The sequence below is a fragment of the Balaenoptera physalus genome (genome assembly GCF_965194825.1).
Source record: "Balaenoptera physalus genome assembly, chromosome: 2".
In the NCBI taxonomy this organism is placed as follows: domain Eukaryota; kingdom Metazoa; phylum Chordata; class Mammalia; order Artiodactyla; family Balaenopteridae; genus Balaenoptera; species Balaenoptera physalus.
In genome coordinates, this window is record NC_138883.1 from 25,328,740 (window position 1) to 25,355,433 (window position 26,694).

Genomic DNA, 26,694 nt, shown 5'->3' on the forward strand with positions numbered 1-26,694 from the left:
ATCCGTTACACACACACACACACATGGCCCTGGAGCTCACGTCAGATCAGGGTACTTTTTTAATATCTGGAAACCAGGAACCCAGTGCTGGATCCCAGTCTCTCAATGCTGAACCCCAAATTACTCAGACCCATGTGGACTCTCCGGCCTTCTCTGACCACTAAGGAGAGAGGGGGCCACTGTGCAAACCCTAGCCCTGTAGAAAGACCCTTCCCCAAACTGCTTGCAGGCTGACCTGCTAACACACCCTCCTCACCGTCCCCTCCAGTGCTGTGGTCAGAACCCCAGGAGGCCACTGTGGCACCTCCCTCTCCCTGGCCCCTCCCCATGTGAGTCATCCTTGAGTCCTGTTGATTCAGCCTCCAAAGCACGTCTGTCCACTCCTCGTCCAAGTCACCATCACCTCTTGCCTGGACGACCACAGGAGCCTTGTAACTGGTCGCCCAGTTCCACCCTGATCCCCTGCAAGTCTGCAGGCTGGGCCGCGCCGTCCTCTGCAGGGAGCCGGTCAGTGCCAACCTCGGCTCCCCCGAGTGGGCCCAGCACCTCTCCAGCCTCACCTTCCAGGGTGTCTCTCTGTCCAGCCACTACCACCCCTTTTCTGCCCCCAGACAGATCCACTGTCTTCCCCACCCTGAGGCCTCTGCATTCTCTGCTCTCTGTGCTGCCTCCCCTTCCCCTAATTACCCTCTGGCCTCAGCTTAATCCTCACGTCCTCAGAAAGGCCACCCAGCCCCACACTCAGAGCACTCCTCCTCTCTCGTGGCATTTATCACAAGTGTCGTTAGATTTTCATTTTCCTCATCGCTTGTTTAGCATCTGCCATCCCCACAACTGGATCACAAGCACCCTGACGGCAGCTTGTTCACGCACACAACCCCCGGCGCCCGCACGGCAGAGCTCAGTACGCATCTGCTGAGCCAATAAATGAAGCAGCAAAAGATCGGTGACGTCCTGGAAGGGAGGTGGAGGGTCCACACACGGGAGCCCCAGCCTGTGGCGCAGCCTCACCAGCCAGGCCCAGAGGTACAGGCTCCCTGATCTGGCTCAGATTCAGACGCCTCCCTGAGATCCTCAGCCCTGCCTCTGCCCGTCAGCTCATGCCACTCCACCTGCCCAAAGGCCCTCTCCAGGCCTTTCTGCTCGTTCTCCTTTTACAGCACTGAAGTCCCACTCAGGTTTCTCCTCCCTCAGAGAGTGTCCTGATTCACCCCTCCCTAAGACCCTATTCACTGATTCCAAGAACACCTGAAAAGTGTGGCCCAAACTTCAGAGAACTTTCTCTCAGCCTGTCTTAACCTCTCATTAAGTTACATCTACAGCTCATTCTGTACCTAAAATACAAGCTCCTCCGGGATGTCAGAGTTGTATGATGTCAATAACTCAAGGAGAGCAGCCCACACAGTACCTTTCTCTGACTCTGCCCTGCTTGTACTGCTGTGGAAAGTGTTCTGTCCTCTGAATAAGGGGGTCTAACCCCACCTCTGCCACCAACCAGCAGCGTGACCTTAGGGAAGTTGCTTCACCTTTTCTGGGTCTTAATTCCTCACTTGTAAAAGGAGGTGTCAGGGGACTTGATCCTTGATCACCCTCCCACTTCTGTGATCCTGTGACACTTACCTTCCATCCAACGCTCCCCTAATTGTTCCCCAGCCCATCCCACCCTCTACACAGGCACCCATGCACCCATGCACACGACATCCGGTTCTCCACCTGGAGTCAGCTTACCCTCTCTGGTCTCACACACACACACACACACACACACACACACGGAGTCACCTCCAAAGTGGCACAGGCCAGGCACCCAAGAGGTTCTCCTTGAAGCTGGGCCCCCCTACGGCAGAAATCACCAAGGGAGCCTGGCCTGGGACATGGGCTTGTTCCTAAAGCTCCATGAATAAAGAAGCAGGCACAGCTGGCCTATTCATAATCAGCATAAAAAATTGATTAGCCCTTTCCAGATTAAACATTATTGTTTCAACGATGAACATAAATCAGGCGGACGTGGAGGGCTTGCCTCCCTCTGCTGCCAAGGAGCAGCATCAGGTAGACGGCGAGCGGGGGCAGTGGGAGGAGAGGGGGGCTCCTCCCTGGAGAAGTCCGTGGGGGAGCAGCCCACTCCCCCATCGCCAGCCCCTGCCTGCACACACACAGGGGGAGCACCTTGTCCAGAGGTGAGATGGAGAGGAGAGCCTGATGACCTCCCTGCAGGCTCCTTAGAGCACCTCCTCAGCTACCATCGGATTGGCTCTCGAGGCAACATAGGCCCAGGGCCAGCCCAGGGCTGAAGGCAAGAGGGCAGACTGGGGTGATGTCAGAGGAAAGAGCATGGCCCTCAGAGGCAGACTGGGTCCCACAGGCCCATCAGCGCGGCCTTGAACCAGCCCCTCGCCTCCATGAAGGGTGTGGGTCTCTGGAGTCAGACAACACTAAGGTTCAGTTCCCAGTTGAGCCACTGTCCTGCTGTGTGATACTGAGTAAGTTACTTAGCGTCTCTGAATCTCAGTTTCTACATCTGGAAAAAATGGGGAAAGGGATACCTACCTCACTGAGCTGTTGTGAGGACTAAATGAGACCTTGTGTTTGAAAACACCTAACACATGCTAGGGAAGGAGAAAACACTTAATAAACATTCAGTTCCTTGACCTGCCAGGTTCCCCATCTGCCTGTCCTGCCTCCCACTCAGGAATGCTGGGAGAATCCATCAAATGCCAGAAATATGAAACCTTGTGAAAAGCACAGCGTTCCTTACAGATAACAAGGGAACGCAGTGGTTAGGAGCTTGGGTTCTGCAGTCAGCCCTGGCTTTTGCTCCTGACTCTGCCTGGTACTCTCTGTGTGACCTCAAGCGTGTGACTCAACCTCTCTGGTCTTGGTTTGCTCCTCTGTAAAATGGGAATAATAATAGTACTTCCCCTCATAGGGCAGCTGTGAGGATTATAGGAGATGATGCCTGCAAAGTTTGCCAGTGTCCCCCCATTCCCTCAGGTCTTTCCTCCTTCTCTGGCCTGATTTGTAATTCTCTGTATTTGCATCTGTGCCTGAGGACTCCTCCTCCAAAGCTGCAGGAATTAACAGCCCTCTGGGGCAGCCATCACTCAGGAAGTTAGAAAGCTGGTGTATAAACACCCTACCTTCTCCCTTGGCTGTTGGGTGGGATGATTCTAAGGTGACCGTTTAGCACCGTTTCCCAGTCTCCCCACAGCATTAACCTTCATTCACCCACTGTGGCAGCTGGTTTAAGAGCACACAGCCACCGGCTGACTTCTCTTCCCTGGACCACGTTCCCACTTCCTACTGGAAGACCCTGAGCTTCCCACAAAACCACTTGCACTGGAACCCTTTTCTTGGAGTCATCTTCTGGGAACCCCCAGCTAGGATGAGCACCTCTCACGCCATAAGCACTGGGCCAAGGTTGGCAATTACGTCCCCTGTAGGATGCGGCAGAACCTGGGACTCCTCCAGACCATCGCTTCTCCACCCGCCATCACCAGTAAAGACAACTGCTTGGCTCACATGGAGACAGAAACCACTGCGAGCACATCCAGCCGGCCCACACCACCAACCCCAGCCCTGAGGGTTGCAAGTGGAGACCCACCCCTTCTCCCTGGGAAGGGGAGGAAAGGCCACAGTTTCGTTCAAGGAGAAGATGAGGACCCTGCAGTCCCTCCAGCAGTCCCAGAGGGCATGGGGTCAGCTGTCCGGCCAGCTCCTTCAAGAGCAGTGACCGTGGCATTCATCCTCTGGCTTGTAGCCTCCTGACTCACTGCCCAGCTCGGGACATTTGCTCGGAGCTCCAGGGGGATGGCGAGAGGAGAAACTGGCCAAGCCCCAGGAGACAGCTACAAAAGGCTCTGTAGGGGGAGTTCACCTCTGCCAGATGTGGATGATGGGAAGAGCCCCTTCCCACAGCTCCTGCCTTGGGCCCCTCCATCCATCCTGCCACGTTGGCTAACTCTGCCCGAAATGTCTTTTTCCATCAGTCACGGGAGCTTGCACACACGTACGCATGCACGCGCACACACACACACACAATTAGCTGATTTGACTTAACATTACTTCCTGGGGCCTGGGGCCACCCCCTAAAGCCTACACATCAAGGCCCAACACTTATGTCCACTCTAACGCCCTCCGGGAACCAGTCCCTCAGGGCTAGCAGCTGGAATGCAGGAGGGGCAAGGCCTTAGGCAACAGAGTTCAAAGCCTGGCTCTGCTTCCTTCAGCTATGTGACTGTGGCTGTTACTTAACCTCTCAGGGTCTCTGCTTCCTCATATGGAAAATTGGAACGGCAAAATCTATCACACTTGCAGAATTATTTTTAAGGGTTGGAAACAATATCTGTAAAACATCCTGCCAATGTGTACTACATAGCAAGTACCAAATAAAAAGAAACTAACATTATCATCCACTGACATGAACATCTCCGGTTCTGTTGGCCTTACGCACATTTATGCCTTCTTCTGCCTTGCTGCTTCCCGGGAACCCGACCCCAACTCTAAACCTTGGGGTTTAAATGAGGGGGGTAATTATCTTACAGACCCCACCTCCTCCGACCACAGTGATTGGTCCGTATGGAACAGACAACTGTATTTGCTAATTAGAGCTACCACACCAAATTACCACTAACTGGGGGGGCTTAAAACAACGGAAATTTATTGTCTCACAGTTCTAAAAGCTCAGCTCATCTGCAGTCAAGGTGTTGGCAGGCCTGCGTTCCCTCTGAAGGTTCTAAGGGAGAATGCTTCCTTGCATCTTCTTAGATTCTGCTGACTGCCACCAATCTTCAGAGTTCCTCAGTTTATAGTTACATCACTCAAATCTCTGCTTCCACTGTCACATGGTCTTCTTATAAGGACACCAGTCATTGGGGAACCACCCTAATCCAGTGTAAACTCATCTTAAGTTGCCTAATTACATCTGCAAAAACCTTATTTCAGTCTCAGGTTCCAGACAGACATGAATTGGGGGTAAGAATGGGGACACTTTATTTTATAAAATGAAACTAGAGTGGTGGGGGGAATTCCTCCTGGGGCCACAGCTGGAAAGAGGTGAGGCTGAGAGCTGCTGGTGCCAGGTGGTCATGGAGGGAACATGAATGAAGCTGACCTGCAGGAAGAAGTGGAGAGACAGAGAGAAGAGTCCGGGAAGAGCTCCCCAAAGGCTCAACTCCACCCCAAGCCTTCCTAAGATGTGGTTACATTAGACAAGATGCCTTTTTGCCTCAGCTAGATCAAGTTGGGGTTCTGATCCTCACAACCACAAAAGACCCAATGCACCCATCTGTTATGGGTTGATTTGTGTCCTCTGAATATGCAGGTGTTAAAGTCCTAACCCCCAGTACTAAGAACATGAATTTATTTGGAAACAGTGTCTTTGCAGGTGTAATTAGTTAAGATGAGGTCATGCTGGCATAGGGTGGGACCCCTAATCCAACATGACCGCGTTTATGAAAAGGGGCAATTCAGACACAGAGACAGACACGCACACACACACACGTGCACACACACACAGGGAGAATGCTAGTAAGAGCGAAGGCAGAGATCAGGGTGATGCTTCTACAAGCCAAGGAACACCAAAGATTGGCTTCCAAACACCAGACGCGAGGGGAGAGGCAGGGAACAGATTCTCCCTGACAGCCCTCAGGTGAACCATCCCTGCCAACACCTGGATCTTGGACTTCCAGGCATCAGAACTACAAGACAACAGAGTTCTGCTGTATAAGTCACCCAATTTGTGGTACTTTGTTACAACAGCCCTAGCAAACTAATACACCCCAACAAAGTTCCATGTCATTCCAACCCCACTGGTCTGCTCTCGGCACAAAACAAGCTGCGGTCAGCCCTTGCCACCACACTGCCCAGCCTCATGTGCTATCGTACTTTCCCTCCTTAAATCTAACTCATCCTCTAAGGGCCAGCTCAAGGCCCACCTCCTACAAGAACCCCCTTCTGAACTTCCCCCAAACCTTTCCTTCATCAGCCCCACTGAAGTGAGGCCTTAATTGTTCTCTAATTACTGCCTCTGTGTATTGTTTTGTCTGCCTGGCTTTGGGGTGGGAGGGGGGAGGCGGGAGGGAGTGACGTGGCTTTGACATTTTCTGTATCCACCACAGCGTTGGCACAGAGGTAAGAACCTATCAGCTGCTCAACAAACCTGTATTTTCTGAGTGAGCAAAGCAGCAAGTGGTCGCCCCAACCTTCCTGAGTCAGTGAGTGGGACCACCATGAGCTGAGGCCCTTTCTTTCTCCACGGAACAGCCCAGACACAGCAGCTAAGCAGAGGGTTTGGACACCACCCTGCAGGACAGACCCCAGAGAAGGGAAGCACCCCAGGCGTGGCCTGTGGGCCAAAGGTGAACTGGTAAGCGCATGCGTATAATCTCCCCAAACCACAGACAAGGACCGATAGAAGGATACGAAGAAGAGAATCCATCCCTTTGAGGGATGAACTTAGGAAAATACAGCTTCCTGAAAGTCCACAAGAAACTACAAGGTCCCAAGTAGGGTGGAAGCTACCTGAGGCCCTCTGGGTTTCGTTGAGAGCAAGACCGGTCTCATTTCCTGTGCGGGGCCTCTCCTTCTGGGCACTAAGCTTCCAGCCCTGAACAGAACAGTCCAGGAGCACTAGCCCTGGACCAGGAGTCATGAGACCCAGGTTCTAGTCCTGCTTCTACCACTAAGCAGCTGTACCACCCTGGGCAAGTTACTTGCCCTCTCTGAGCCTCAGTTCCCTCACCTGTGAAAAACTGGGGTTGAACAAGATGATTTCTAAACCCTTACAATGCGTGAGTTAGTGACGCTCTTGGATAACTTGTGTCTAAAGCAGCTGTCGCTGGACAATGAGGGCTGAACGAGAAGATCCAGTGTTTGTCAAACCCCAGGAAGATCCAAGTACCAGGTGAGGTGCTGGATATAATCTGAGGGTCCCGTCTTATTGCTTCAGTTCTTCCTCACAACCTTATACACGACAACCACAGCTAACAGCTACTGGGATTCACCATACGCTGCGCACTGCATTTTAGATGGGTTAATCTTTCAATCCTCATCACAGCCCTATTAATACAAAGGTTTTATTACCACTCTTGTTTACAGATGAGGAAACTAGGGCTCAGAAAGAACTAATGATACAATTAGAATATGGTAGCATTTGGGATTTGTGCAAGGCCCTCTGAATTCAGAGCCTATTTTATTAACCTTCATGCCATGCTGCCTCAGAAATGATCCTTTTGCTCCTTCTAGAAGCCAGACCCTGACTGAGCCTCAGCCTGTAGTTTATTTTTTTATTTTATTTTATTTTTTTTAAAGACTTTTTTGATGTGGATCATTTTTAAAGTCTTTATTGAGCTTGTTACAATATTGCTTCTGTTTTATGTTTTGGTTTTTTGGCCCCCAGGCATGTGGGATCTTAGGTCTCTGACCAGGGGTGGAACCTGCACCCCCTGCATTGGAAGGCGAAGTCTTAATCACTGGACCGCCAGGGAAGGCCCTCAGCCCGTAGTTTAGATAGCCCCAGACGCACCCTCGCACGGCCCTCCACAGGCTCAGATGGGAACGTCCCAGGGAACAAGGGGGCCAGTACCGAGCCAGGGGCGGAGCTGCCCACCCCAAGGACCCCAGGCCCTCCAACCCCACACCACGATGTCCTACGCTGGATGGAGTGTCTCAACGTGTGTTATAATCCATTATTAAGCATCTTTTGTGTGCCGAGCACTGGACAGAGCTCTGAGGAAACCCCAAGATGAGTGGGAAGAGACCTGCCATCCTGAGAACATAAACCGAGCTCTGAGATGACCAGACGACCAGGCTGAAGTGAGAGGACAGGCCTGTTCAAGGGGACAGGGGCATCTGAAGTAGTTCTACAAGTCAACCCAACCACATTCTAACACCTACTATGCACAGAGCCCACACAAGGCCTCATAGGGGACTCAAGACGGAAAAGCGACCGATCCTAACGCAACAAAGAACTGCAACGGGGGACGCGCAAAGGAGCCATTAATCCTGACTGGGAGTACATGAGGAGGCCCAGGGGGACCACTTCACCAGACACTGTACCTCAGTTTCCTATCTGTAAAATAAGGAATAATAGTATCCATCTCAGAGGGTTCTAGTGAGAAGTGAGGTGATCCATGTGAAAGCTTTAAAGCAATGCCTGATACCTGGCAGGCATTGTGTGTGTGTGTGTGTGTGTGTGTGTGTGTGTGTGTGTGTGTGTGTGTGTGTGTGTGTGTGTGTGTGTGTGTGTGTGTGTGTGTGTGTGTGTGTGTGTACACGCACACGGTCGTGGTTATCATCTTTTATCAAAGGACGATAAAGAGCCTGAGAAATAAAGGAGGGACATGAGAGGACAGGCCTGAGGTACAAACGCAGGTTGATGGGAGAACCCTGTGCAGCCAGGGTGCAGCTGCGGGAAGAGTGGAGAGGCCAGCGGGGCTGGAAAGAAAGCAGGGGGCGGGGGCAGCGCTTGAGTTGCTCTCCGGGGGCCTCCATTCCATAGGCGTGAGAGGGACGTGGCCCAGGCTGGGTAAGGTTCACCCAGGAGCTGCAGAAGAATCGGACGGTAGGCGCCCCAGAGACCGGCATGGGCGCCCGCCCACCCCAGAGGAGGAGGCCTGGAGAGGGGTGTAGGGCCTGAGGTGGAGCCGGGCCAGGAGGCCTGGGGAGGAAGGGCCAGTGTGGCTGCCTCAGTCTCTCGCCCAGTGACTAATGGCACGCCATCCGTCCCGGCTGACAGGAATGCTTCCCGCCAGCCATCTCCCACTCGTTAAATTACCATTTTATGGCCAAAATCTCTCTCTCATAATTGATAAAAATCTCCTTTTGATGTTCAGCATTATTGGGGGCAAAATGTTTTTCTATTCTTCATTATGTTTTTAATATAAATGTATTTTTTATTGAGAGCTGCTGGGAAGGCTGGATGAGCCCAGGTCGGGAGGGAGGGTCAGCTCCCCCCGCCCGTCCCCCCCACCCCATCCCCTCCGCATTCCAGCTCCTTCTGTTCCATTCCCAGAACGCTCACACGGTAGCCTTGGGGAGGAGGGGGTGCTGTCTGGGGAGACAAAGAAACCAGACGCCAGAAGAAGACCGAAAGAAGCAATTCTACAGACAGCTGAAGCCCTCAGGGTGGTCCTCAGCTGCAGGCCAGTGGAGCAGCCCAGGGGTGGCAAAGGGTGAGCTGACCTTGGCCCGGCCCCCGCCAGTGTGTGCGAGAACAGGGAAGGAGCCCCAGAGGGCGGGACCCCCGGGGGCGGGCATGGTACCTGGCACGGAGGAGTGCTCCATAAATATGTGTGAACAAATAAGAGACGGAGAGGGAGAGAAGTTGGAGTGGCACTGGAAAGAAGGCGGCACGGAACATGAGAGCACGGAGGCATGTGTCATCAGGGAGGAAAGTATTCTGCCAGCCGCGGGCCCCCAGGTGGAATTAGCCCCGGGGGCAGGAGGGGCTCCTCTTACCTCTGTCCTAAGTGCTTCTCTAGCCCTAGTCCAGCCCAGGGCATGTTCGTCCCTGTGCACATCCCATACCCACCTCCTCCAGGACAAGGGAAGTTGAGTCCAGCTGCCTTCCTGCAAGTGAGGAGGGCACGGTGGGTCCTGGACACAGCACCGCCGCCAACTCACGGCCCTGGGCACCCGTGGCTCCACCTCATCCATGGAATCAGACCAAGAGTACACAGGAGGTGCTGCTGATGGGCCTCAGGAAACTGCCCGCTGAGGCAGGTGGGGGGTCTGTTGGGAGAGTGGTGCTCAGGAAGCCCAGGAGACAGGCTCCAAGGCAGCCTGTGCGAGGTTTCTAACAGTGGGAGGGAAGGGGCTGGCCACTAGACGGAACGCTGGGTACCAATCAGGAAGGGGAAGAGAAAGGCCGATTCTTCTAGCAAAATAGTATCTGGGACCATACCTTGTATCAGAAAACCTGGTTAAAGACCCAACTCCACCATTTAAAGTCTCTCAGAACCTTGGTTCCTGGCACATATGAAGCATCCAGCACAGCGGAGAAACAATAGCTAACCTTTGCTGGTCATCTGCTCTGTGCCAGGCATGCTCTAAATGCTCCACATTCATTAATTCATTTAATCCCTGCAGCAAGCCTATGAGGCAGGTACTGTTATTATCCCCATTTTACTGATGAGGACACTGAGGGACAGAGAAGATACGTAACATGTCCAAGGTCACAAAGCCAGTAAACCAACAGGCAGTCTGGCTCCTACCCACCTCAAAGTCTCAAAAAGAAGCTCAAGGGCCATGTGAAAGCAGGACCTAGGGTACAAACATGCAAGCCAAGCCAAGGGCCGTGTGGGGAACTATGAGGGTTAATTTTACGTGTCAACTTGGCTGGGCCACAGTGCCCAGAAATCTGGTCAAACATTATTCTGATGTTTCTGTAAGGGTGTTTTGGGATGAGATATATATTTAAATTAGTAGACTCTGAGTAAAGCAGACTGCCCTCCTTAATATGGGTGGGCCTCATCCAATCAGTTGAAGGCCAGAATCGAACAAGACTGACCTCCCCAAGCAAGAGAAAATTCTGCCAGCAGATGCACATCAGCTCTTCTTGGGTCTCCAGCCCGATGGCCCACGCTGAAGACTTTTGACTTGCCAGCCTCCATAACTGCATAAGCCAATTCCTTAAAATCAATCAATCAATCACTATTTATTTATTAGATAAAAGAACACACATGTATCCTACTGGTTCTGTTTCTCTGGCGAATCCTGACTAACAGAAGAATAAAAATCCAGCCCTGGTAGAGTGGTCACCGCCTGGAGGAAGGGATGCCCAGCTCAGGCACCTTTTCCTAGTTCTCACAAAGTTCTCTGCATGCCAGCAGAAGTCCTATGTGCAGGCATGCAGAAATGATATGGCTCAGCCCAGAGCCGGTCATTCACTCTCCAAGCCTACGGTCCCCTCCTGCAGCCCCGAGGCCTCCACCCAAGCCCCTGTTCCAGTCTCTGCACGGCCCCCACCCAGTGGTCCCACACCAGGAACCCCTTGCCCAGGCCAGGAGTTCCTGCCTCACCTCCCCGCCTTCTGCTTTTGCCTCCGCTGGTCCTCACGTCAACAGTGCCTTCTCTCTGCCACCCCCACCAAGCTTGAGAGATGAACGATGTTCTTGGGAGCAGAGCTTCTTTATCTCTTTTTCTGAACTTTGCTTACAACTTAAACATCGCCCTCCACCCGTACCTGTAGGTTTGTATGAAACAATGACGGGTGCATTTTCCCATCTGAAGCACAGTGGTTCTCTTCTGCATTCTCATAGCCACTCTGGCCAGATGGCCCATCAAAACACTGAGCTCTTGTCCCTGGGAGCTATGGGGATTTACAAAACATGGTCAAGTCTAGATCCCCACCCTGTGGGAGCTCAGGGGTAAAAGACGGATAAAACATCTTTCGGAGCCCAGAAGCCAAACCCCAGCACCCCAATACCAGCACAAGCATTACCCCTAACAAAGGTATTTCTGTGCTCTGCTCCAGCCCCTAACCTCATTTCCTTTCGTTTTTCATAGAATTTAAGGGTTAGAAAGAACGTTATCTGATACAACTACGTTCCGGGACGATAAACAAAACTGGATCATTCACTGAAATATACTGTAAGGAGATTGGACTTGTCTGCATGTGCTGGGGAGGTGGGGAGAGATATGTGTGTGTGTTTATGACCAAAGATAACTGTCCCATTGCAGCTGAGGGTTCTGTCATCTCTTCCGAAGTCCCACTGTAACTCCTACCCCCAAGCTCTCCATCCACCTCAAACCTCCCACCTCCACCTTCCCCACCTGTAAAAGATGACCTCATCTCCCATGTTACTAAGAAAATTCGGCTCCACTCTGTCCTTCTTTGCTCAGGCCCCTCTCCAAGTCCTCCTCTCCTCCAGGCTCACATTATGAAAAGAACATTCAAAGGCCCCTCTCAGTGTAACCTCAGCCCCAACTTTGCAACCTTGGCTCCACTGGCCACCAGCTTGAACCCCATACACTAGTCAACAAGACTATTCACCGTGCACTCTCTGTACTTTATGCTTTCCACTGCCTGCATCTTTGGCACATCTCATTAATCAGTAATCCCCTCCTCCAACCTCCACCTCCTCCAATCCCACCCATCTCTGTGATCCTGGGTCAGATGCCACCTGCTTCAGAAAGCTTCTATCCACCCAAATATAATATCTGTCTCTCTCCCTCTCTCCGTCTCTCTCTCTCGCGCAGGCACTTACATGGCCAGGTATTACAGTGATGAGTGTACCTCTTGATGACCCCAGACTACAGGGGCCAGAATGAGGTCTTACCCATTTTGGCTGCAGCCACAGCTTCCAGCTCTGTGCCTTTCTCACTAAAGTCAAGCTGCTTAGACAACAAAGAGAAAGAAGAAATGGAAAAATGAAGGAAAACGTGTTGAACCATAGAACTGCATGCTGTTAGAGCCTGCAGGGGGCCTTAGAGGACTCCTACTCCAAACGAGGAAGCCGTAAGGATAGGCTGGTGGTCAGTGTGAAGAACCCTGCCAGGTCCTCCAACACACAGCCGAGAGCTCCTTGGGACCAGGATGGTCAACAGTCTCGTACCTTAGGCTTGTGTCTGCCCCATTCAGGGTCAGAGGTGTCAGCCCAGGCTCCCTCCACAGCATGGACTATGCCCAGGAGTAGAAATCATCTGAATCTCAGCCAGCTGCTGGGGCTCCCCTCTGTGAGGAAGGACCGTGTCTTCAACACCCCTCCCTGACTCTCGAGCTCAGGCGCCATCTGCTGGTCGAGATCAACACTGCACCTGGACCCACAGCCCCAAGGGCAGTCAGGAGACCAAGGCTGAGACCATCCCCAATCCACTCCAGATCCAAGTCACTTTGCGGGCAGCAGAAATGACCCCACCTCCTAGAGTTATGACTTCTGACTGATTCCCAGGACCTGTCCTTCAGGACTTAAGCCTAACATTCAAAAGAAAAAGAAAAAAGTAAGTTTCTTTGTGGTAATAATAGTAGAAACTTCCAAGGCACAGACACACGGACACATAGAAAAGTGATTTACAGAGGATTTCTGCCAGGCAGAAGCTCTGTTACATAAGAGACAAAGCACTGGCCAGAAGATCAGGAGATCTGAGGTCTTGTCCCACCCCTCACATGCCGTTCCCTTAGCTACCTGGTCCCCCCGACTCCCTACCTAGGCCAATCCCTATGCCAGGCTGGTACCCTTTCACTTGCCCTCACCTCTGCACTGACAGCACTGGCTGCTGTCCAGGGATGTGGACTGATCCAGAACCAAGTGTAAATCATGGGATCCAGAAGAGCCGCCACCTCACCCTCATCCCCCATGCTGGGGATACCCCTCAGGGCCAGCCCTATCTGCCTGGAACAGGGATCAGTCTGAGGGTGTCAGTGACCCCCCAAGGCCTCTGCTGATGGGAGGGGCCCCCAAGAGCATAGAGGGAACCAAGCAGTGCAAGCTGGAGCGCACCGGCCTCGAGCTCCTCTGGCCACCTCTCCCCACTCTTCAGTCGGAGATCTAGGGGCAGCTATGCAGTCTTTGAGCTCCAGGTAACCTCAGAGCCCACACAAGGACTCAGACCTAGAAAGAAGGTGGTGATGCATGGCAGACTCGGCTTCCTTTCACCACACTCCTGGAACCAGGGACGGAATGGAGGGTCCCAGGGCAGGCGTGGAGCCCAGGATCAGTGGGGCTGGCTCAAACATCTTCCTGGGGGGAGGGCTGCTCCCCGAGAAGTATCACAGGAGGGGCCGGAGGAGGAGGGAAGTGCAGAGTGAGTGACTTTCCCCGCCCTCACAGCCCCACAACCACCTACCCTGCTTCCCACATGTCTCCTTTCCCCTCCCTCCACCCACAGGCTGAGAAAGTGTGTCACCGGGAACAAATGCCATCTTCCCGGGAAGGAGGAGGAGGAAGGGGTGAGGGAAGACTTTGACTGTGCGCCTGTAGTGCCGGGTAAGAAACCAGAGGTCTCTGAGCTTCCCAGCTGTGAGGGGCGCCCCCTCTGAGCCATGACCTTGACATGAGCCTCCTTTTCTCAGAGGGCTCGAGTCAAGCTGTGGGTCAGAAGCCACAGGCCACCACGCTCAGGAGGACTTGGCCGGGGGGCCTAGAGAAGAGACCCGAAAGATGCAGGCAGCATCCTCCAACCCCAGACATGCCAGCTGGGCGGGCACACCATGACTGCTGACACCCCCAGCTTCCCATCGCGCTTCACCCTGGCTCGGAGGAAGCCACTGCCCTGCTCTTGCCTCCCCCTCCAGCTCTCCAGAGACGAGTCGGCCTCCAAGGGTTAATCTGCTGCCTTCCCTCCCTTGCCTCCGCCCCCCACTGAGCTGCCACATGCTAGCAATGATGCACTTCACACTGTTATTACAGTGATTTATTTAGTTTTAATTTGGGGGTGCACCTCATGCTGTAGGAAGCAGGAGGCCAACAGTCTTGGCAAGAAGCAAAGGCACACACGGCTGTGCCATGCCTATCCCGACCCCTCTGCCTGCGGCCCCTGCCTCCTAACCCCGCTCTTCCCAGCCTGTGGTCTGCTCCTGACACCAGCCCTAAATCTTCACTCAATCTTCCCCCCGTCCCCTTGGAGGAGATGTTCTTCCTCAGTAGGAAGGGAATCCACAGAGGTTTCTATGCTCACCTCCTGCGTGACCCAGACCCCCCCAGAGAGTCAGTTAATGAGGCCAGCCCAGGCCAGGCTATCACGGAGGAGTGGTTCACCTTTGGCTGGATGCCGGGCACAAGATACCAGCTCTACAGAAAGGCACCAACAGCCAGGGCCAGCTCCACGCAGACCAGAGAACATGGAACATGGTCTTTATGAACCTCTGCCCCTACTCTCCGCCTAGTCTGCAGTAGCCTAAGGAAATTGTCACTTATCAGCCATTGGTTCATTAAACAAACACTGGTGCCCACGATATACCACATCCTATTCTGGAACTGCAGACAGGATTAAAAGGACCATCATGGTCTTCATCCCCAGACTTTACAACTTACAGTGAAACCAACTAGACACAACTAACCAAACTACGAGAGGCACAAGCAGAAGAAGCAAAGGTGTGCAGAGGGTCAGAGAAGATTTCACAGGAGAGCTGGGATTTGGCCAGGACACACAGTGCCCAGCATTTGGTAGACAGATGGATGAATGGCCTAGAAACACAAGGAATCACTTGACAGGGAGAGAATGGGGTAAAGAGATTCCAGGCAGACAGAGACCATAGCAACTTGAAAGTGGATGGGGTAGACCTTGAAAGTCCTGCTAAAGATTTTATTTGGGGAAACTGGGAGGCACCAAAGGTAATAAAATAACCTCAGGAAAGGCATCAGCTGATCTAGGCTTGACTTTAAGATTATTTTGCTCAGAAAAGTTCTAGATCCAAAGGATTCTCTCTCTAAGAGGAGAATTTCAAATATAGTAATAGGTGAAGGGAGAAAAGAAGTTTTTTTTTATTATTAGCGTTTTCTGGGGTACCATGAAATTATAGCACATAATTTGTAAGGCTGGGCCTGATCGGCCAATCGGCACCCTGCAGACGGCTGCTCCAATCCCTCCCCATGCCCAGAATCAAGATGAGCAGAACAGGTCAGCAAGGAGCCACACCACTGTGGCAATCTGGGTTCCACACATCCTGCAGGTCACCGGCATGAGTCCAAAGGAGTGTGACCAGGGCTGTGTATGGAAGGGCCCTCAGCCCCTTTCTCTGTTGCTCCAGGGGGTGGATGAAGATCAGGAAAGTTTAAGAGGGCAGGTCTAGCCCTTAGGAGGAAGCATGTATAACAGTTAGAGATGAGTGATAATAGAATGGACCACCTTAGGCAGCAGGTAAGAGAATAAGCTTCCTGTCACTGGAGGTAATCAAGCAGTGGCCCAGAGACGTTCTGGAAAAATCATAGCATTGAATGATTAGGATAGCTCACTGACAGAGCAGTGCACTGGAATCACTTACTAACCGTCCCCTTGGATGCTCTACCTGATCACTCTAAGTCTCCATCCCTCATCTGCAAGATGGGGTTAATGATGGTACCTACCTCATAGGTTTGCCCTGAGGACTAAGTGAGATAACATGTGGGAAACAGCACAGCTGTGAGCGCACAGTAAACCCTCAATAATTGATAGGTATTATTAAATTCAACCATATGAATCATATTAAGTTACAGGTCAAAAACAGTCAAATATCAACGATTTCGTATGGTCCAACTAATATTTTATACCGAGGGCCACTCAGGTTCCTTCTGACCCCTCTGCTTTCACACTGAAAGTTTCTGCGAAGCGTAGTTCCACGCCACTGGTGGAGCCCCAGGGCCTGGGGCCAAGCAGCGAGAACTCTGCGGGGGCCTTTTCGGAAGCCCACCCCCCCTGGCAGAGGTGGGTACCTCTTTGCCCAGGTCCTCTCGGATGACCTGGCGGACCTCCTGCATGCTGCTCTGCGGGGCCTGGCTGTGCAGCACCTTCAGCGTGCGGGTGTACTCCTCCGGCAGCAGGTAGTCCAGAGCCCCCAGGTGCTGGCCCACCTTGATGAACGTGCCCCGGTTGGCACAGCAGAGCTCGCAAAGGCGCCTGGCAGAGCGAAGGTGCACCTGCAGGAAGACAGGCGGGGCCGGAGAGATGTGAGTGTTCACTGTCCGGTGGATGCTCTTCTCTTTTCCTGCCCCCTCTGCTTAGAAACCCTGATTCACACTCCCCCCCCAGTGTACGTACACGTACACACACACACACCCACACACACACACACACACACACACACCGTCATTCACCTTCAGTCTCCTAGTACCCAGAGCAGTCGATTCCAACCTCAAACTGCAGCCAGCCTCCTGACATGGCCCGATGCTTCTGATCGCCTTTCCTTCAAAACTTACCTGGTCCAAGTCCCACTCCCTCAGAAACTAGCGTTTGTCCAAGGCTTTCAACCAATTCTAATCTACTTATGATTCATTCGAGGATACATTGAGTTCACACATTTGCCACCCACCCCTCAGTCATACTAATAATACTATCTGTTTGTTTGGAGGTCTACAATTTTTAAACATGGTCACATTCATTATTTTTTTAATCCTTACAACAATTTAGGGAGGCAAGTATTGGTATCTTTAAGGATAAGAAACTCAGATGTTTTGCTTATCAAGAAATAGCTAACAAATGTCAAAGGAAAGTCTAGAAAACACTTCCAACCTAGAGCTCTTTAATACAGCAAACTTTCGCAGGGGTCTCCTGTTAACTGAAGGAAAACTTTACAGGGAGCATCAGGCACATGGGGTAGGCAGCAGGGCAGGCTGTGCAGGACAAGCCGGCCTTAACTTGCAGCCTGTTGCCCACCTATCCTCCCAGAGAGGGAGGTGGCCCCCATCCGCCCCCCAGGCTACACATCCCCAGTCATCACCCCAGCTCAGCTGAGGGTCTTGGAATTTTGAGGGTCCTGCCTTCCTGGAGCTACAGTTCCTGAAGCAGGATGAAGCCATGGGCACACACAAAAGACAAGGGAGGCCAGTGCCCTGTGGGAACCTGGTACCCTCTTCCACCCATAAGTCAACCGGGAGAGTGAATATCTAGGATGGACTTACACTCTCTTAAGTGCTATGAAGGATGCTGACACAATTAAGTGTGTACTGGAGGCAATAAACCACATGAAGAGACAAATAACCGTTGGCAACAAAGATGGAAGAAACGTTCAAAGATACTACATAATTAGTTGCTGAGTGAACCATACAGAAAACCGCTACCTTAGGAACTGAGAAGAGAACACTGCAGCCCTGAACACCCTGGTCCCAGCAGCCAGGGAGCCATCTCTCCACTCCCTCTATAGCAGAGGGATGCCCCACACTCCGGGCACTCGCGAGCTGTCCTTAGGCCCTCAAGGGCTCTGCTGGGCACCTCTGCATCCCGTCCCAACCCACTACTGGGGAAGCCTATGTCCACGTGACTCTACCCCCCTGAACAGAGCGCTCCAGCCTCAGTGTGGGCACCTGGTCCAAACTAGGCCACGGAGAGTCTTTCCTCCCTGACAGGAGGGTGCAGAGAGAAGGGAATTGACTCTAAGAATTAAGGTGGGGCGGGTGTGGGGAGAGAACACATCTTCCTAGATGGGTAAAAGGCCCATGGGGGCAGCAGTGGGGGCGGACTGGGAACTGAGCTGGCCGGTGTCAGATGGTAGAAGGTCACTACTGTCCAAGGCCACACTCAAGTTCTGAGGAAGTGAGAAAGAAGGCAAACATGGTCAAATATGGAACTGGGCTTTTCCCCACCCTCCCTGAGTCCAGGCTGTTATGAACAAATGACTCTTTACAGTTCAAATAATCAACCCCAATTCCCACCCTGCCGAATAAGAGGCAGCCAGAAAGTCATCCACAATCCATTTGTCCTAAGGTACAGTGTGACGGGAACCCAGGTCCCACCAGAGGCTCCCGGTGAGGCTGCCCTGGCACCCAGCTCCCCCAAGGAGGCATGCTCAGCCCTCACGCCAAAGCCACTGCAGGGTCAAGGCCGAGGACTGGGAGGCGGGGGGAGGACACACCCCACTGTCTCTGCCCCTCCCAGGAAAGACATCAGCCACTGTGTATTCACTGGGGGCTGACTGAGTCCCACGCCCTCCACCTCGTGGGGAGATGTGACAGAGCCACTCACTCACAGAGAATGACACGTGGCAGTGGGATCACACTGAGGACCACGGAGCTCACAGATGGGAGAAACAAGAGGGCTGGAATTAGAGAGGCTTGGCTCCTGGGGAGAAGCAGGGTGTGTGCAGCTCAGGAACACAGGGCCTCTCAGCTGCAAATCCACCCTTCTTTGCCGTGCGCTGTGATACTGGTGCTAGACCCTGTGTCATTTCTCCTTTGTCAGATGGGTCGCTGTTAGGCTTTGTCAACAGGGGGCTCTGGGGGACACTGCAAGGCCACAGCACAAGGAGGCTCCCTTATTGTCCCTGTGCACTGTTTTCAGCTCATCAGTCAGTGGGTCAGTGGCTTGGGGGTGACCACTTTGGTGGCCCTCACGGACCAGCCCACCCTCCGTAAATTTCTCCACTACCTGATGGGCCCCTCCTGTGGACCAACTCAGGCCCCATACCCTCCAGCAAGTGTTCTGACCACCCAGCAGGTGGCTCCTACACACTAGCTCCAGGTCGCACCCTCCTACAAATTTCTCTGCCACCCGGCAGGCTGTTCCCATGGACCATGCCCGCCACCACGTCTCATCACCAGGGCAGCGCAGCATCCCAGCCTTGCAGGTGGGAGGCCCCCAGCTGAGTCTTTAGCTCTATTCTTGTTCACCACCCCCTCAGCCCTAGAGGGAGCAGGTGCTTTATGCATTTACTACTTCTGCACCTTTAGAATCTTCTTTTACTCCTTTTAGGAGTTAACTACCTTCTCCTAGTGAATAAGTCTTTATATTTAAATTACAGGTATGACTAGTTCCTAGCTGATACATAGGATTAGCCCCTGAAATTGAACCTGAAAAGATTAGAATAAAAAAAGGAGGGCATTTCAGATCGAGAGAACAACATAACAACATGCATCTGTGTGTGTGTGTGTGTGTGTGTGTGTGTGTGTGTGAGAGAGAGAGAGAGAGAGAGAGAGAGAGAGAGAGAGAGAGAGAGAGAAAGAGAGAGATGCTGAAGACCCGCTCCACCATTTTCTTTAGACTGGATTCACATCTGCATTTATCTCTGCTGCTGGCAGCCCTCAGAAAGCATTAGCCTCACCCTAACAAGCCCTCCTACCAAGGAGCAGAGCCAGGGCTCTGTTGCCCCTCACTTGTGGCCTGAGCCAGTCCTGTGTAGGGTGTCTTTTGGCACAAAGTGATGGTCACCTTCGGGACACCGTCTGGGCAATGCAGGGAGCCCTCTCTGGTCACACAAGCCCAGGAAGGCTGGTCTACTGCTGACTCACTGGTTACTTGGTACATCAGCCATTGGGGACAGAGACCATGTGTGTCCCCTGTAGACTCTGTGTACCCCAGGGCAAGCCATGCATGAGCTATAAATGTAGACTGATGACAACCTTGGGTCATACACTCACAAAACCATCATGCATGAAGCTGAATCAGCATCTACTGCAAATGGCACCCACCTTTCAACCAAAGAAGCCCCAAAGTCACCTTCAACCAGCTTCTAATTAAATACACACACATGCACACACAGAGTCACATGGGGGTGAGGGACATTGCCACTAACCAAAAAGTGTAAATGTTTTTTTAAAGCCAAAAGACACAAATGTTGAATAACAGAGCAGGCACTCTGGTCTCCAGCATCCCTTTCTAGCTCCAGCTCCTACAGCTCCACCATCCTTTGGGATCAGAAGGCAGGTCCCACTCAGAATTTCAAGAAATTACTGGCTTAGTGCAAACTCCCTCTGTCAGCATTCACGTCCTGCTTGCTGGTACCTGGGGTGGAGGATTGCCCTTCCCCCAGCTCACTGAGCATCCTTGCTTCTGGGATCTGTAAGTAATAATAAATCTTGTGACTCTACTTCCTGTGTGCGGGTGTATTTAAACTGTACCTTCAATCAAAACAACCCACTACGTTTCACTTCCCCAGTGGAAGTTTGGATGCTGAGGGAGCTACCAGCCAACCCCACGTAGGAGGCTTGTGCCCCTCATTCATCAGGTCATAAACTACATAGTCTTAATACACCAGCTCTTGCTTCTCAACACATGTCACTGCCCTCACACTGCCCACCCATTTGCTCACTGGACCCGAGGCCTGCCCTTACGCAGCACCTGGTTTCACGAGCTAGTTGGGTATGTCACTGTCGCGTGTCCTCACTGCAGAGTCCCCACACTCCCCCTTCCGTTCCTGCCAAAACACGGCAGGAACAGCTGGCACAGTCTCTCTGCCCCTCCTCCAACTTTGTTTTCACTCCCAGCTCAGTAACTTGCCTTATGATTATCTCATTACCAATAACCTTGTTGTAATGAGCTTTCATCTGCCTCATATTAATTAAAAGCATTGTCATTAGCCAGCTTGGGTTGGGGTTGCGGGGGCAGGCAGTGAAGAGCTAATAAGATCAACTCAGTACTGATTAATTATTGATTGGGAGGGATGGAGCAAAGGCCCAAGGAGAGCAATCCTTTACTCGTGTCTAAATCCCCAAGAGTAGGGATCTCGAGCCCCAAACTTGGCAGAAAGGTACCAAAGCCAGACCGAATCAAAGCGGCTTCCCATCAGAATTGAGCAGTGTCTCTGATGGGATTTTGGGGTGTGATTGTGAGACAGAGACGAAAGAGACAGACGCACATACATACCCCACACATCACAGGAAGAAAGAAACAGTGAAAGACGAGGTCACAGACAGACCCCAAAACAGACAAGCCCCTTGACGGATTCTTCTAATCAAAGATTCAAGACCCAAAGGAAATGCACTGACATGTAAACAGTATTATCTCTGGGCAGTGAGATTAAAAGAGTACTTTTCTTTATAGGTTTTTATGTATTTTTCAAATTTCTTAAAACTAATATGTATTATATCAATAATAGGGAGAATTTTAAAAAATAATCCCTTCTTCAACATCTGCTGGAAATAGAAAAGTCCAGCTGACAAGATTCTCCCATGCAGACTGGACCAGCTTGGTGCAGAATTCAGAATCTCTTCCCCAATTTTCCAGGGTGCTATGATCCACGTGTGTGTTTTTCATCATGAAAATGGAACTGCAACTCCTTCATCCCCAAGAAATCAGGCCAGGACGGTCTCCAAGGTTGCTTTTCTGGATGTCACCCTTTGCTTTAAAGCTCTCATTTAAGCAAAAAAGTAAAACTAACTCATCATGTCTTGGGGGAAAAAAAAACCAGTTGCAGTTTATAAAAGTCTTGAAGGAGCTTGACCACAAATTTAATCCCACTCCTTGGGAGTGTCCTCTGTCTCTCCTCTGACTACCTGTCAGGTAGATCCTGGTTAAGAGCACAGGGCCAGTATCAGATTGCCACAGTCTATATCCCAACTTCAGCACTCAGAATTTGGTGATCTTGGGCAAGTTATGTAACCTCTGTTTACTTCTGACTGCTCATCTATAAAAGAAAGACAATGATAGTACCTACCTCACAGGGCTGCTGTGAAGATTAAATGAGGTGAGGTAATGCATGTACTTCACTTAGCCAGAGCTGGCATTTCTACACTTGTTGTAAGGGTACCTAGAATTTGTTTTAAGGTATGGTAAGACACACAGACATGGAAATGACTATCATAAAGAAAGAAGTTTTTACTCACAACTCCTTACAAGTAGGAGAGTTGGCATGCCACACAAAGCCACACCGGGAAGCACCAGGGTTGGCCAGGAGAGAGAGGGAGTGAGGGGAAATGTGGGTAAAGCTTTTATTGTGGATTCCATGGGAAAGAATGGGTGAGACTTAGGAGTGGCTAGTTTTAAGTATTTCATTTGGCTTTGGGGCATAGGGGATGTTCCTAGTTGTTTGGTACCTGGCCCTGGGGTGAATAAGGCAGGTGGATAGTGGATAGTGACCCAGAGTGTAACAGCTCAGTAACTGAGGTGGTTGGCAGGTATGGGCTCCAGATTGGTTGGTTTGCCTATGAAAGGCATGCTCACAGGTGAGTTGTTTACTACCTCTTGGAACTAGTTAACCTTGAAAGCAGCAGTACCCCCAGTTTCAAAGCATCAGAAAATAAAAAACATGATCAACACAATACTCTAGCTATACTCCCTTGGGGAATCTCACCCAGAATCATGGTGGTAAATACCGTCTACACACTGATGATACACAAATGTGTCTCCCCTGCCCAGACCTCTCCCCTGACTCCAGACTCACATATCCAACTGCTTCTCTGACATCACCCAATGTCCAATGAGCTTCTCAAACTCAGCGTGACTTTCCCACCACTTCTACCACCACCAAACCTACTCCTCCCTCAGTCTTCCCCATCTTAGGAAATTGCAACTCTAAGCTTGGAGTTGCCAAAGCCATAAATATTGATGTCACCCTTAACATCTCTTCCCAAATGGGGACCAAAATTACCTTCCCATCTGAAATAACAAAAAACTGGACAAGGTTTACCAAGAAAAGAAAAAAAAAAGTTTTCTAAGGCATTGGGCATCAGGAAAGGAAGGAGAGTGGTTCCTGAGAGATGGGAAGCAAACAAGGTGAACACTATGGTTGCCCCAATTTACAGCATTGAGGGTTTCCAGGCCACAGTGCAGGGAAGGGGAACCCAGGCAGTGAACAGGAGATTCTCTGAATTGAAGAGACAGAGCTGAGAGGCCAGAAAGACCAAAGTAGCTAGAGTTCACAAGACAGAGTACTGGAGAGTGGACAGATGTACAAAGAAAGAACTCTGAAGATCTGCAGAGGGTCCATCTCACATATTCAGCTAAGTACTAGTCAGCACATGCGCACAAGAAAACAACCTGAGCCAGAGAAATAACAACCACAAAAGACTAGGGTTAACAGTACCCAGTGTTCATATAATGTCTATTTCTACCAGCCAGACCAGAAAATCTCATAATTCTTGAGGCTTTTGTTATAATACCCAGAAGGGGCTTGCCTCAGTTAAGGGGAATATGCCAAACTAAACACTGTTCCATTCCTACCTAATAAATATTAAAAGAAAGACTTGAAAAAAAATCACTGTTTCCAAGTAACTTAACTGTGTCCCAGAACAAAGCTCAAGAATATTTATAAGAATACAACTATATCTAGTACCCAAAAAGATAAAACTGCAATGTCTGGCACCTAATAAAAAATTTACCAGGCATGCAAATAAACAGAAAAATAAAACACATAATGAGAAAAAAAAATCAATCAATCAAACCAACCCAAAACTGAAACCTATACTAGTAAAGGAGGACAGCTGTTATAACTGCATTTCATATGTTCAAAAAGTTAAGCAGCAACATGGGCAATATAAAAAAAGAGAGCGAGATCCAAATGAAACTTCTAGAGATGAACACTGTAATGTTTGATATGAAAAATACACTGGATGGGATAAATGGCAGATTAGACATTGTAGAAGAAAGGATTAGTGAACCTCAAGACCTACCAATAGAAACTATTTAAAATGAAACACACAGAGGAAAAAAAATTTTTTTTAATGAAAAGAGCATCGGTAATCTGTGGGACAAATTCAAGCAGCCTTGAAAACATGTAGTTGGAATTCCCAAAGGAGATGGGATGGGAGAGGTGGAGAAAAAATATTTAAAGAAATAATCACTGAATTTTTTTCAAATTTGATTTTCAAAATCTACAAACCAACAGGTCCAAGAATCTCAACAAGCCCCAAGCATAAAAAACATGAAGAAAACTACATAATGAAGTTGTTCATAATCAGTGATAAAGAGAAAATCCTGAAAGTATCCACAGAAAAAAGACACATTATGGAGAAAGGAACAAAGATAAGAATGACAGCAGATCTCTACTGGCAACAATACAAGCAGAAGTTAGTGGAGCAACATCTCTGAAAGCACTGAAAGAAAACCCAGAATTCTATACCCAGCAAAAACATCTTTCAAAACCAAAGGTAAAAAAAAAAAGCTCTTTCAGACATATAAAAGTTGATAGAATTCATCTCCCTACACTACAAGAAATGTTAAAGGACATCTTTCAGGCAGAAGGAAAGTGATATTGGAGAGAAACATGGATCTACATAAAGGAAAAAGAGACCAGAAATAGAAACTTCAGGTAAACATATAAGAATTTTTTTTTATATTCTATATCTCTTTAAAAGATAACTGACTGCTTAAACAAAAATAATAACAATGTAATGTGGAGTTTATAGCATATGGAAAAGCAAAATGTATTACAATAGCATAAAGGCTGGAAAGAAAGAAATGAAAGTACACGATTATAAGATTCTTATACTCTGTGAAGGAAGTAGTATAATGTCACTTGAATGTAGACTGTGACAAGTTAAAGATTTATGCTATGAACTGATGCAATCACTAAAATAACAAAAAGAATTATAGCTCATAAGCCAACAAAGGAGACAAAATGGAACCATGAAAAAAATATTCAATCCAAAAGAAGGCATGAGAGGAAACAAGGAATAAAGCATAAATTGGACAAGTAGAAAACAAATAACAAGATGAAAGAGATAAATCTAACCATATCAATCATCTCTTTAAATATAAATGGTCTAAACACCCAAATTAAAAGCCAGAGATTGTCAAACTGGATAAAAAAGAAAGACTCAAATATATGCTACCTATAAGAAATTGCCCTTTTAATATTAAAACACAAATAGGTTAAATGTAAAAGGATGGAAAAGGATAAATCATGCCAACACCAATTAAAATAAAGCTGGAATGGTGTATATCAGACAAAGAAACTCTGACCCGAGATGGTGTCACAGTTGAATTCTATCAAACATTTAAGGAAGAAATATTGCCAATTCCACATAAACCCTTCCAGAAAACTGAAGACAGAATACCTCCCAACTCATTCTATGAGACGAGCATAACCCCAATATCAAAACTAGACAGAAAATACAAGGGGAAAAAAAGCTATAGTCCAATATTCATAGTGAACATGCGAAAATTCTTTTTTTTAAAAAGTGTTAGCTAATTGAATCCAACAATTTATAAACAGACTCTGTTCTTCTCATTACAACCTGGTGGTGCATAATTTTGATTTGTCTCCCTAGAGACAATGTTAATTTTGATAATGTCATTAAGATGGTTATCCACCTAACTTCCTCACTTAAGTTACTTGTTTTCTTTTTATAATTAAGTGTTTTATGGGAAAGTCCTTCCAAATTTTATAAATAGCCAGTTCTTTACCAAAATTTCAATTTATTCATTTGTTTATTTATATCAGTATGGACTCATGGATTTCTAATTTTTTCAAAGGATCATAATCCATTAACATCATTTTTTGTTTTAACAGCCTCACTGAGGTATTGATATTTTGACACAGTACACTGCACATATTTAAAATGTAAAATCTGATACTTTTTGACATATGTATACACCTATGAATCCATCACCATAATCAAGCTTGCAAACATACCCATCATCTCTCAAAAGCTTTGATGTCCCTTGGTAATTCCAGCCCCATCCCTCCACATACCTCCCATCTCCAGAAAACCACTGATCTGCTTTCTATCAGTATAGACTAGAATTTTCTAGAGTTTTATATAAGTGGAATCATATAGCCCATACTCTTTATCCAGCCTTTTTCATTCAACATAATTTTTCTGAGACCCATCATGCTGTTGCATATATCAATAGTTTATTCTTTTTTTTTTTTAACTGAGTAGTATTCTACTGCGTAAATATACCACAAACGTTTCTACACTGCATTGCCTTTTCACCACTGTATAAAATTCATTGTTCATATTATGTGTGGGTCTATTTCTGGACCCTCTAATCTGTTCCATAGATCAGTTTGTCTATCTTTACACCAATACCACACTATGTTATTACTACAGTTTTATAGTAAGTCTTGAAATCAGATAGTATTAGTCCTCAATTTTGTTCTTTCTCAGTGTTATCTTCTAGAATTGACTCTAAAACCCTCTGCATTCTCATATAAATTTTAGAATCGGACTGTCAATTTCTACAAAAAAGCCTGCTGGGATTTTGATTGGGACTGTTATGAATCTATAGATTTATTTGGGGAAAACAGACATCTTAACAATATTGAATCTTCCAACCCATGAACATGATATATTTCTCCATTTATCAGGTCTTCTTTAATTTCTCTCAGCAATGTTTTGATTCATATATATCATTTTAGAAATCCCTCCTAAGTAAATAATCCAGGACATAGGGAAAAACCCTATGTAC

General features: G+C 49.1%; 1 protein-coding gene across 8 annotated transcripts in view; it reads right to left on the minus strand.

Moving 5' to 3' along the window:
* ADCK1 (aarF domain containing kinase 1) overlaps window positions 1-26,694 on the minus strand; it is a 119,696-nt gene that overhangs the window by 59,571 nt on the left and 33,431 nt on the right. For 6 of the 8 annotated variants that reach the window (XM_082451354.1, XM_082451355.1, XM_082451351.1 and 3 more), the window contains one exon: window positions 16,347-16,550. The exons of the other annotated variants lie outside the window; for them this stretch is intronic. In XM_082451354.1, coding sequence (XP_082307480.1) covers window positions 16,347-16,550 — 204 coding nt within the window. The remainder of the gene's footprint in view (window positions 1-16,346; window positions 16,551-26,694) is intronic. 8 annotated transcript variants of the gene reach the window in all.